This window comes from Mustela nigripes, chromosome 2, assembly GCF_022355385.1.
Source record: "Mustela nigripes isolate SB6536 chromosome 2, MUSNIG.SB6536, whole genome shotgun sequence".
Taxonomy (NCBI): Eukaryota; Metazoa; Chordata; class Mammalia; order Carnivora; family Mustelidae; genus Mustela; species Mustela nigripes.
In genome coordinates, this window is record NC_081558.1 from 120,868,920 (window position 1) to 120,882,107 (window position 13,188).

Consider the following 13,188-nt stretch of genomic DNA (forward strand, 5'->3'; position numbering starts at 1 on the left):
GAGAGTTACAAAAATACTAGTTTACATTATTGGAAAACAGCAATAGCTTGCCTCAATAATGGCAGTTTTAATTAAAGAGCTCTTCAATGATCTTTCTTTAAATAGCACATCGATAGATTCAAGCATTTTAACACATAAGAGGGTCTTTCTTTTCATTTTTCACAAAAATAGTCTTCAATTCAGCATCATTATACAAATTTATTTTGGCTTCTGCATTAAAAATCAATAATTAAAGAAATCAGTGTTCTCATGGTTTGACCAGTACTAATAAAAATGTATCTTTTTGCCTTCAAAAGATGTCTTTGAATCAGGTCCTTCCTGAAAGCCTTTCCTATTTACCTTAAAGCAAACTGAAAAATCACAGCTGCAAGAAAGCACATTGAATTTTTCTAAGACACAAATCAATATACAATGATATGATAAAATGTCAAGCCATTTCTTTCCACACATTCTTGTTTCTACAATGGACCTTTCTTATAGTATGTGTTCTGTCACACTAGAAAATCATCCAGTCAAACAGTTGAGGTACAATGTTTAATTTATGTCCAAATACCAAGGGGTAAGTTACATCTGACTAATCCCTTTAGAAAGCATCAAATGAGCAGGAACCCATGTACTTGTTGAACTATTCACTTGTATGCACCAGCTTTTCCACTGAGGACTTCCCTGACACATAGGAGGAAGTAAGTGAGAAGTGCAAAGTAAAATGGACTAGCTCTGTTTTTTTTTTTTTTAATTATTATTATTATTGTTACTTAACCTGGGGGAAAAACATTAATTTTTATTTAAATTCTATGCATTAATTTTTGATTAATAACAAAAAAATAAAATGATAGCAACAACTGTAACAAAAAACAAATATTTTACATTTCATTAAAGATTTTAAAGTACTGAAATGACAGTAGATAGTGGTAGTAGCTAAGAGAGAAAGTGGCACAGTTTAGAAATAACCACTGTATATTAAAATACAATTATCTTTTGTGGCAAAATATGTGATTAGGAGGAATCATAAACCAGATAATTAGCAATAACAAAAACTCAAAACATTAAAAAGTGATATTCTATTATATTAGTGGTTTTATGCTTCTACACAGAAATGGTGAGACTATCCTGATCAGAAGCAACAGAAAGGAATAACTAAGAGAAATGAATAGAACTGTTATTTTCTGTGGTCAGCTAAATAAATTAAAAAAAAAAAAATAGAACTATCATGGTAATAACTAGGTCAGAGAAGACTAAACAGGGCCATCCACCTGTGGGTAGCCTGTGCTACACAATGATGAACAATCTAGTGCCAATTTTCTCTTCTGTCTTGAGGTAGCAAAAATTATTCACGCTTATGAAATGGTGTATGCTTTCAAATTTTTCAGACTTGACATTTTCAACCAAATCAATCACTCTGGATCCTCTTAGCTCTTCTCTAACAGATTCTGAATGTACAGAGTGTTTGAAAAGCATTGTTGCTTTGACTAAAACAGTAATTTTCTACTCAGAGTCGGCAATGGTAAACCCAACATACTGACAAAATACAGTGTCATCAGAAATACCAGTCACCTCAATACAAGTTTTACTTCAGAAATTTACTATCTTACATAATCTAGCTTTGACTCCTCTTCAAATTAGTGTTCATGTCTATTAAAAACATGTAAAATCAAAACGTCCTCCCATGTTTACCTCTGTCTTTTCTAGAAGGCGTTAATATATTAATATTTATGAAGATTTCAAAATTCAGAGAATTGTATTAGTACTTTTTTTTTTTCAAGTTCGTTCAAAGGCTTTCCATCACATGGATATTATCATGAAAACCACACCATACCAGAGCATGAAAATCAATGCTGCTTCCTCCCACTCCTGTGGCAGACATCACTAATCATTTACCGCTTTTTCAAACTCCTTCTCAGGATGGTAATCTAGTTAATGAAGACCAACTGGGGTTGGCATAAGTAGGGAGCTATAGAAAAAATTTAATATCTTAATGTTAAATAATTATTAATATTTAAAAACTATAAATTATTTAAACAATATTTAACTATTTAAAATCTTTAATAACTGGATGCAAGTGTTAATCAGTTAAAATGCACTCCTAACCAATCAGAAGAGATACCAGCTAGTGTGCTGAAATAGTACATCCTAACTGAATCCAGCATTAAGCATGAGACACAAATCCATTTTGCTGTTGTTGGTGAAAAAGATCAGATAAAGAGGTGGCTTGTCAATTTTATCACTTTTTTTTTTTACTGTAATATATACACTTGCTGGAAAAAGTATTTGCTACAGTGATATAATAAATGCAAGGCTTGCTGACATGATGACCACAACATTATGTGTCAAGTTATATTTTCGTTTCTGAAGTTACAGAAGAAAATGAGTTGCAAAAGGTGCCTTCATGCTCTGGTGACTTTCTCCTGTTAGGTCAACTATAAAAAGGTAAACAAAGACACTAACAAATCAGAAGATTTTCAGTTATGATATGCTCTAACAACAATAAGGAAGGGGTAATATAGTAGAGGGTGATAAGGAATTATTTTAATAAGGTTGTCAGGTTAGGCATTGCTATGGAGATCATATCTAATCAATGAGAAGCCATGCACTCACCTGGGGAAAAAACTTTTTTGGCAGAAGTTAAGAACAAATGAGTGACGAGCTCGATCAAATGAAACAAAGACATTGAATATGTTAAGGAGTAAAACACTGAAATGTTGAAATAGGGAGTTATTGATTTTCTACTTATGGGGTAGAGATTAGATGGGGATGGCATTTCAGATAATTTATCAATGAAGGAAAAAACAACAGTTAGGTGATATACAACAGTTTGGAGCAAGAGTTAGCTGGTACACATGCCGCTGAGAGGGGTGAGAGTATTTTGGTTGGATGGTTGGTCTGCTTTTACCAAAAAGGAGACTTAAAAATATTTATAAATTGAAAAGAAGATTTGGCTCAATTCAGTTGACAAGTCCTAAAAACAAAAATAGTCTAGAGAAACTGGATCTAGATTCTTCCTTCTCATCATGAGAATGGACACCATAAATTAATGTAAAAGAGGTTAATCCTACTCCATTGACATTTCCATGAATATCAGCAATAACTGATTATGAGAATTTCTGCAACTTCATCACTTTCCACATGTTTAACTTATTTACTCTGTTTCCCTGCCATAAACCAGGAATAAGATCCTTGAAATGAAATAAAAAATAGCAGCAGCGGCACTGGCTAATTGCTTTGGAGATGAGTAACCTGGAATGACTCAACAACCATGCCTCCTGGCCTCAGGGTGGAGGGCAATCCAGATGCAGGGTCACTATGTTGAGAGTCCAGGCAGGAAGCCCGGTGGACCAGGCTCAGTTGCTTGAGAAAGAGGATGGGAGATCAGTTGCTATTTTGCAAAATATTCCAAGTATCCCAGAAGAGGTTATATATGACAAATAATTTGAGGGAATTCTTGGAAAGAACTTAGCTCTAGATCTTCCTTTAGTTCTGTATGAAAGGTAAAGTTTATCTAAAACGCTTCCCCTTTCAGATGGAAACCAGAAGGAAGTTCTCTGCCCCTTACAATATTGTTATTGACTTTTGAGTGGTCTCTGTGGTATTTTTCTTGGCTTTATGTACCCTACCCTAATTTTGTGGTCATACTGTAACTGGAAAAACAGTTTCTTGCTGCATATTGAGTGCAGGGAAGTTGTATGTTAGTAAAATGTATCTCAGTGTGTATGTTGGGGGAGGGGGTTCCCTGATGTTTAGCATTTATAAATTTTGTGGTTTAAATATTAAACCAGAATTGGGAAAGATTCACAGAATTGATTTCCGTTCGCCAGAACAAGCTGACTTGAACCATTCTGCACACCACTGGGGCACCTGAACCTGGCCTTTTACATGGTAGAGCAATGTATTACTCAGGGCTTTCCTAGGTAGCTGAAAAAAAGAAGCAGGTATCCGTGAGAGATCTAGGTTGCAGCTGGTGCCTAGGTCTTGGCAAAGTAGAATGAGTAAGAAGTAGAAGGAAGGAAGAGGTGGGTAAAGCAAGAGAGAAACGAGGACCAGAGGAGTTTACAGAAAACCCTCAGCTATTAGAAAGTTGGAAATTGAACACAGGGCTTTTGAGAGAGAGAGAGGAAGGGAGGGCGGTGAGGACTGAAGTGGGCACAGGTTTATGACATGATATAGGGGAAAAAGAAAATCAATACTTAACAATTTATGTCCTCTGTGCTAGACATTTTACTAAGGAGATCATATCTGTTGTGTTCAGTCTACCTTCACAACATTCATATTTGGGAGGTACTTCTGCCAATTTTATAGATGAGGAAACTAGAGTTCAGAATACTTAAATATCTTTCTAGTGCTCACAGCAGTTTCAATTTACATGCAGTTTACAATTGCTTACCGAACTGTTGCTATTAGACTGTCAGCTGCATGTGGACAGTGTCTAGAACTTTCTTACTGATCACTTTGTCCCCTGTAAATGGCACTTAAGAGGCATCCAGTATGTATTTGCTGACTGCTGAATGTTTTTTATATTAGTGAGACAGGAAAAACAAGTTAATAATCACAGGGCACTTTATTTAATAAATGATACTCAACTTATTAAGGTAAGAATATTGAAGGAGTTGCAAATTCATTCAAGAGAATTCTTCCTGGAGGCCATGAAAGTAATGTGACAGAATTCTGTTTCTTTTAAAATCAATTACATTAGTGTACTGAAATAGCACATAAACCTCAGGATTGACTTTTCCATAGATCTTTCTAGTTCAGAAAAAATCGAATTCACAGCACCTACTGGAATTAGGTAAATTTTATTCATAAGGTACATATTTAAATACTAGTACTTTATGGAAATTAAAATATAAATTAAATTTGCTAAGAATGCTACATTATCACTTAACTTGGTAAGTGGCATGCTTTAAATAATGTCAAAACTAAAAATAAAAATGCCAACCTAGAATTTTCTGTCAAATAACACTTAATTATGATGATTCAGAATCCTTAGAAATAACTTTAGTCAAATTAGAACTTTGTAGTCAAACACTTTCTCACTAAAAATGCCATATTTGTTTTAATGAAGAGGGAAAGATATTTCACTGCACTTTAACCAGTTAGCTAAATTCAACTATCTTTGTTTCAAAACTTTTATTTCGTAAAATGGGCTTTTGTTCTCTTTCCCAAATAGAAGATGTAACCTCTCCAACAAATGATTTAACTCTGGATAACATGTTGTGATAGGTCACTTCTGTATTTGTAAATGCTTCTGTCTAAATTTTAAATACAGGAAAAAATGTACTTTAATATGTGGAAATTAAACTCATGGTTATTATGTTCAAATAAAAAAGCAGTAATTATGGAATTGTTTTGTTAACTAAGTTGGTTCATGCACAAACTCAAGAAACCAAAAAGAGAAGATCATATTGGGCCAAAAAATTTTATGCAGATTTTTAAAACATAACAACATTATATACAAGTGTGTTCACACCCATTTATCTCATAGTTGTGGACTGTTGACCAAAAGATGGATTCCATAAGAAAAAAAGAAGGGAAACAAATAAAATGCAAAGTCATTTTCAACATTGAAAAACTGCTTGTACCAAGATCACATTTTTCTGTTAGTAAGACAGTAGCTTCATCTTCTTACCCAAACAACAAAAATTTAAATAATGCAATTCCACTCTATTCCCTTTATTTAGCTTTCTGGTAATTTTTTTAAATCTATAATAGGAAGCATTCATAGCCAAACATATACAGCCCTGTCTTTTGCCATAACACTCGATAATTTTGCTTTTGTTTTAGAATATTAAAAGAGAAAGACAAAGTTTTCCTAAATATGAGAAAATAGACACAAGTTCTCCAAGGACTTCATGCAGTCGTTTTATTTTTTCTTTAAGACTACTTGATACAATTTGACATACTGTTTAGATTTCATGTATTATACTATGGCTTGATATTTTACAAAAGGAAGACAAGCAATGCTCTTCAGGCCTATGTTGCCATGAAGTTTCATTCTGCATTCAAAGATTAAATATTTACTCTTAGTTTCTTTGAGCTTTTAGCTTTAAATTTAAAAATGATCAGATATGATATGTATTTTATTATTCATTCATACTTAACAAGGCATTTTCCTCCCTAATGATTAATATTTGTCATATCAAACAAAAGACAGGAAGATTACATTTCAACAATATGACATGTTTGTACTTCCAAATCATGTTGTATAGTTCTCATATTTTAATTCCTCCCATTTAAATGTGTTTATTTTATATCACTTAATAACAACAGCTAGCAATTTGAGAGTGCTAAGTGCACTCAACGCACTCTACATGGTTTGTATCGTTTCATCCCCACAACCAACTAAGGTACTATTATTTTCCCCCTATACAGATAAGAACACTGAGGCTTAGAGAACTAAAATGACCAACCCACAGTTGTGTAGCTAATAAGGCAGGGTGCAACTCTAGGCTCTCTGAGAAACAGATAAGTGGTAAATGTGTTGATGACAATCTATCTTGTAGAAGGCTAATGAGTTGCTGAAAATAAGTTTCTCCATAAAATTATATTATTTGTTTTTACTTGCAGACACAAAATAATACTTAACAGAAAAAAATCCCCAAATCTATGAAGTATATTTACGTGAAAACAAATTCTCTGCTCAAAAATATAAACATACTAGACTCAAATATCACCAACCTATATTAAATATTAATCGTTTCCTTTGCTTTTCTGCATCTGTGTGGGTTTCACAAAGGACAAAAGAAATAATTGCACAGGAATTACATATGGCCATATATTCTATTTATGAGACTGACTAGACATTGTCAGCACTCACTACCAATGTCTTTAACAGTATGATGATATTTATCTTTTAATAAAAATATAAATCACTGTTTATTCCCTGAAGCTAACCTCACTCATGTTAAATTATTTATGTATCCATTTTAATATGTATTTTGCATCTGACAGGACAACTCTCCTTAGGACCCTTCTACTGACCCACCTGTCATTATGATGGGGTAAACAATGTCACCTTTCTAGCACACAATGAATTACAAAGAAGTTGCAAAGTACACCATCCATCATGCTGGCACTAAGTAGGTTTTCAAAGTAGATCTCAGATATCACAAATGCTGTTTAGACTGTTACCAGAAAGCAAGAATTGGAAGCTTATACAAAGTGGTCATATGATGAATGGACATGACAGCTCCTCAAAGAAAAGGGGCACTCCTCTTCTACAAATAACCTTGTCAAAAGCAAAAGTAGTGGGGAGCTTTGCTGGCAGTCAGACTAGAATAATTTAAGAACCTGTTAATGGCTGAGCCTGATAGAAATTCATGCAAATACAATGTACTCAAGATCAAAAAGTAGGTATGCCTGAATCATCATCAGCAACCTCTCAAGCTTGATTTTAATTAAGAGTGGTCTGAAGAGATACAGAAAATCACCCGCACTGTATTAATTAGAATATGTGAGTTTCAATAATACATCAGTCTAAAACTTATATATAAAATATATGCAAATATTCTACATGCATATAAAGTAGTCACCTAGAAATTACTTTGCTTTTGAAAATCATAATGCTAATATCTTTTAAATTTAAAAAAATCAACATCAATAAGATTATCGATATAAATATTTAAATTATTATGTACTTAGTATAATAGATTTGAATTATTAATATAATTCTAAAAATAGTTATCGTTAGTGCCTTCATCTAATTTGCATGGTTAATTTCTCAAATTATGTTCTTCAAATACAAGGTGTTTGTTTTACCCATAATTGCATTTTAATTCCTTTAACATTATTACCTTTAATTTCGGTCTGTATTTCAACCATAGAGTATATTTCTACATCACCAGCAAAGTTTATTTTTCCCTTTTAGCAGCTTCTTCAAATCTTTCTTTATTAAAAATGGTAGATTTTACAGCATTTATAAGTGGTAGATGGTCCCAAAATGACTTGTGTTTTCAAGGGCATTTAAGTAGTTCTATGATTCTATAGTAGACCTTGGTTTCTTTTACATGCAACAATGAAAATTGAAACATTTATAACTGATGAGACAAATGTGTAGAAAATTCTCAGAAATGTGGCTACAAAGAAACACAAAAAAAACAATCCAATGGCCCAGCAGATTATCAGAGGGCCCTGCTGAGGAAAGAGGGATGCAAGTTGTGATGTTACAGCTTTTCCATATCACCTAGGTCAAGGAATAGTAATTTGCCAAAGCAAATTGAAAAGCAAATAGTTGAGGAATGTATTCCAAGGACCCACTCAAGCTCCTGAGGGTTTTGTTGTTGTTCTGTGCTTCGGACATGTTTTGTTTTGTTTTCAAGGCAAGGAGATTACTGGGCTAAATCAACTTGGGAATAGAGAGGGTACTGGAAATGTGTGGGGGCTAATGAAAGTTGGGGAGTCTGAAGAAAATCTGTGGGATAACTTTAGACTCTTGACTTGAGACTAGAGCTTCTGAACCAACAAAAGGGTGCTGGCAGGCTCTCTCCCATTATAGCCTAACCAGAAATACTAATATATCAATCAAATCAAATTACATGAGTCCTGCCCTAGAAATACTGCAGACATTTAATATTATATTAATTTTTAATTAATAATAAGGCTTTCCATGGTAGTAGTTATATGCAGTTCCTCTACTAAAAGTCAGAGAATGATGTAACGGAGTGCAAATGCTAAACCACCAGTAAAAGAACTCACTCCCCACTCTCCTCTAAAATGAATAGCAAACAAACAAAAAACAAAAACAAAAACGATGAGTGTATCTGTGAAATAACTTCAAGTGATTTAAATACTTAATGTATTAATCAGAGTTAACAGTCTGAAAAAGCTATGCCAATAATTAACAACAATCAGAAACATATAATCATTTCATTTGTATTAAATGAGGCAATCTAAAGGTTTGTGAAACAAAAACTAAGTATGTTTATTAAAATGGTATTTTTACATGGAGACAGAAAATGTTCCTAAATAAGGAAACAGGATCAATTATATATTGTATCTAACTGGTATTTTGTCCTTACTGTGGGCTAGGCTCTGTTCTCCAAGGTCTCCATATATTAACTAGTTTAATATTCACAACAACCTTATAAAGCTAGAACTATCTTTATCTCCATCACAGAGATGAGGGAACTCAGCCCTAGTTAGGTAAGTAACAGTGGATAATTAGGGAACTGAGATTTGAAACTCATGTATGTGGCTCTGGAAGGCATGCCCTTCAGCACCAGCCAAAAAACTAGCTAAGCTAGAAACAGTAAAGCAATAATCTATACCTGGCTCCTTATCTCCTGTGTTTTCCGTCAAGAAAGCAGGAGCACTATATTTCAAATCCTAAATCCGTGAATAATCACATGGATTTGCCACTTCCTTACTTAGGTGTATACAGGATCTCAAAACACAACTGCCTTCATTTCTATCCCTTATGTCCATACCAATCCATTAAAATTTACCTCTTCCAAACCCCCCAAAATAAAATGAACATGTCTTATACCAACTAAGAAAAATGTGAATAACTCGATCACATATTCAACGCATTGGAATTAAAGTCTTCTATCATGCTTTCATTTTCCAAAACATGACAAGAGAAAAGGTCAGCCAATCCAAATCTTCCTTCCCCTTCCCTGGCACCTCCACACTGAGAACATTTAATGGTTACTTTTTTATGTTGCATCTTGCCAGTTAGTTCAATTTAGATGAAAGCTGTTGTTTTCTAATTCCATTTCACTATAAATGACAGAGACAAATGGTCATATTACCTCGAGAGTTCCTTTGGCAGAGTAGGCTGCATATGAGTAGAGCAGATCTTGGCTGCTATGGGTTCTGGCTTCTTCACTGCAGGGCTGGCCATTAGGATGAAAGCATTGGCTGCTGCTGCGCAGAGTCACGGAGCTGGCAGAAGGGCCTGCCAGATTAAGCAGCACAGAGTAATTTGCAAACTGTACATCTTCTAGGCCCAAAGAAGTCCAGTGGGTTTTAATCTTCTTTGAAATTTCTGTGTCATCTTCACTTTTATACAGTTGTACCAAATTTCTGGAAGAAATTTAAAAAGAACACTCTAAGAAAAAGGAAAAAAAACAGTATTCTGTTGAGTTATAGCCATTTAATATGTGAACAATTACTAATAGATGTGGGATATGAAAGATGAGTGGAACAGGACACCATACAAGAAACTCACAGTTTGTGGGAGGTGATGAGCCTGCAGAGAAAGTAAACTAAATCAAAGCCCAATGAATTAAGTTCTTAAATTAAGAACTAATAAGGTACTATGGGATTGCAGAGAAGAGAGTGATTAATGCCAACTAGCTCTTTTATTAGTTCTGATCTTTCTATGGACATCAACATAATCCATTCAAAACTCTTCCAAAACTAGGAGTCATGCTGGTGGAGATAGTTTTGTATTGCAGTTAATACGGTTCCATATAGAGTTATGTGATTAATATATAGCTATTGCTATTTAAAATGAGACAGAGAACACTTTTGATACAAATGACATGCCAAATTTCACAATCCTATGAGCACAATGATATTCAACAAAATCACTATATAATGGTGAAACCAACCACAGATTATCAAATCAATAAGAAATTGGCTTTTGTGCGTGCTTTCTGTAGCCTATATATTTATTCTTACACCTATGCCAAAATCTAGTGACACTATTGCTGTTTATGATATCCTAGAAGCCCCCCCCCCAAAAAAGTAAAAAAAAATGTGCAGAACCTAGAAAAAAATAAGATATGTGAAATTTAAAAATAATAATCCAATAAAGTTTGTTTTGGGCTGGGATGCAAGGGGACCAGTTTCCTTTTTGGCAAAAATGTATATTCTTATAAGAATTTTATTGCTATCCATAATATTGCCTATACAAATGCTACCTAAGTGAATACTATTTTTATTTTGGTTCATCATACTGTTTTCCTCACACACAGTTGATTCTTTTAGGGCCCTGTTTACACAATAACCCCAAAATGAAACACATCTGGAAATGTAATACAGAATACAAACAGAAAAAAAAATACATATACAATAGTATAGATAAGCATTACTGGAGACAAAATGTAGGGCTGTTGACACAGCTAAAAGCTGATTGATGCAATAATAAGTAATTTCCCAATTTTTTCCAAGGTTATTTCAAATTTTTAAATATGTAGTTTTTTTTGTTTTGTTTTTTTAATTTTTATTAAACTTTTATTGAGCTTTATTTAATATCCTAGCTAAAATATAATTAGCTGAATTACAGACATTATTTATCTGCTAGTACATGTCTTGTTATTTTAAGTATACAGATCCTATACATGCTTTATTATATTTATACCAAAGTATTTCAGTTATTTTGGAGCTTTTTGTAAATGGTACTTTAAAAGTTTTTGATTCTCAATTGTACATTACCTGTTTTTAGAAATGCACCTGATTTTTAAGTGTACACCTTGTATCTGCAAATTGAGTTTAAATATGTAGTTTAACCAATTCTCAATGCCATGTTGTTTTGTGAAAGAGCTTATTGAAAGAATTTCACTTCTTATTCTGAATAAGACTGGTCTGCTTTCTGTGTATGTATGTCTGTGTGTGTGTTTGGCAGGGGAGGCTTTTTGTTTTTGACAAATGAAATTATATATATTTAAAGTGTACAACATTATTTGATATACATGTACATTATGAAATTTTGACAATCTGAACACATCCATTACCTCAGTAGTTACCTTCATGTGTGTATTGATCTACTCTCTTAGCAAATTTGAAGTATACAGTACAGTATTATTAACTATAGTCACCAGGCTGTACAGTAGATCCTCAGAAATTATTCATCCTGTAACCGAAGGCTTGTATCCCCTTGACCAACATCTCCTCTTTTTCTACCCCCAGTCCATTGACAACTATGATTCTACTATACATTTGTTTGTTTGATTTTAGATTACACATGTAAGTAACAATATGCAGCATCTTTCTCAGTCTCTGTTTTACTGCACTTAGCCTCTGAGATATCTATGTTATCACAGAAGGCATGATTCTTCTTCTTTTTTTTTTTTTAAATGATGAATAATATTCAAGTGTACATCTATCTCACATTTCCTTTATCCATTCATCCATCCATGAGCACTTAGGTTGTTTTCATACTTTGGCTACTGTGAATAATGCTGCAAAAAACATGAGTGCAAACATCTCTTCTGATGGCATTTCCTTTGGATACATACCCAGAAGTGGACTGCTGGATCATATAGCAGTTCTAGTTTTAGTTTTCTGAGGAATACCCATATTGTTTTCCCACTAACAAAGGTTATCTTTTCTTCACATCTTCACCAACATGTTGTTTTTGCTATTTTCTTTCTTTTTTTTTTTTGTCTTTTTTTTTTCCAGTTTTGTTTTTTAATAACAGACATCCTAACAAGTATAAGGTGATATCTCATTGTGGCTTTGCTTTTATTCCTTGATGATTAGTGATGTTGAGCACCTTTCACATATCAGCTGGTCATTTGGGCAACCTTTTTGAAGGTTTCTTTGCCCATTTTTTAATTGGACTATTTGTGGGTTTTTTGCTACTGAATTGTGTAAGCTCCTTATATATATTTAAATATGAACCCATTGTCAAACATATATTGTGCAAATATTTCCTCTCATTCCACAGGTTCTTTTCATTTTCTTGTTGTTTCCTTTGAGTGCAGAAGCTTTTTAGTTTGATACAGTCTCACTTGTTTATTTTTGCTTAGTGGCCTGTGCTGTTGTTGTCGTATTAATTTAAAAAAAAATAACTGCAAGGATAATGTCAAGAAATATTCTTTTGTTTGTTTTCTTCTAGTAGTATTGCAGTTTCAGTTTCACATTTAAGTCTAATCTTTTTCAAGTTGATGTTTGTGAAAGGTAAAAGACAGGAGTTCAATTTAATTCTTTTGCATATGAATTCCAGTTTTTCAACACTATTTATTGAAGAAACTATTCGTTCCCTATTGTCTGTTTTTTGTTCCTTTGTTGAAAATTAATTGACCAATTATGTACAGATTTATTTCTGGGTCCTCTATTCTGTTGCTTTGATCTATTTTTATGATTGGATCTGTTTTCATTGGTCATTTTTGATTAAACAGATCACTCTATACTTTCAATGTCATCCCAATCAAAATTCTACCAGCATTTTTCAAAGTGCTAGAACAAATAATCCCAAAATTTGTATGGAACCAGAAAAGACCCTGAATTGCTAAGGAAATGTTGAAAAAG

General features: G+C 33.3%; 1 protein-coding gene across 2 annotated transcripts in view; it reads right to left on the reverse strand.

Moving 5' to 3' along the window:
- NAALADL2 (N-acetylated alpha-linked acidic dipeptidase like 2) overlaps window positions 1–13,188 on the reverse strand; it is a 1,087,900-nt gene that overhangs the window by 529,244 nt on the left and 545,468 nt on the right. For both annotated transcript variants that reach the window (XM_059391522.1, XM_059391521.1), the window contains one exon: window positions 9,741–10,014. In XM_059391522.1, coding sequence (XP_059247505.1) covers window positions 9,741–10,014 — 274 coding nt within the window. The remainder of the gene's footprint in view (window positions 1–9,740; window positions 10,015–13,188) is intronic.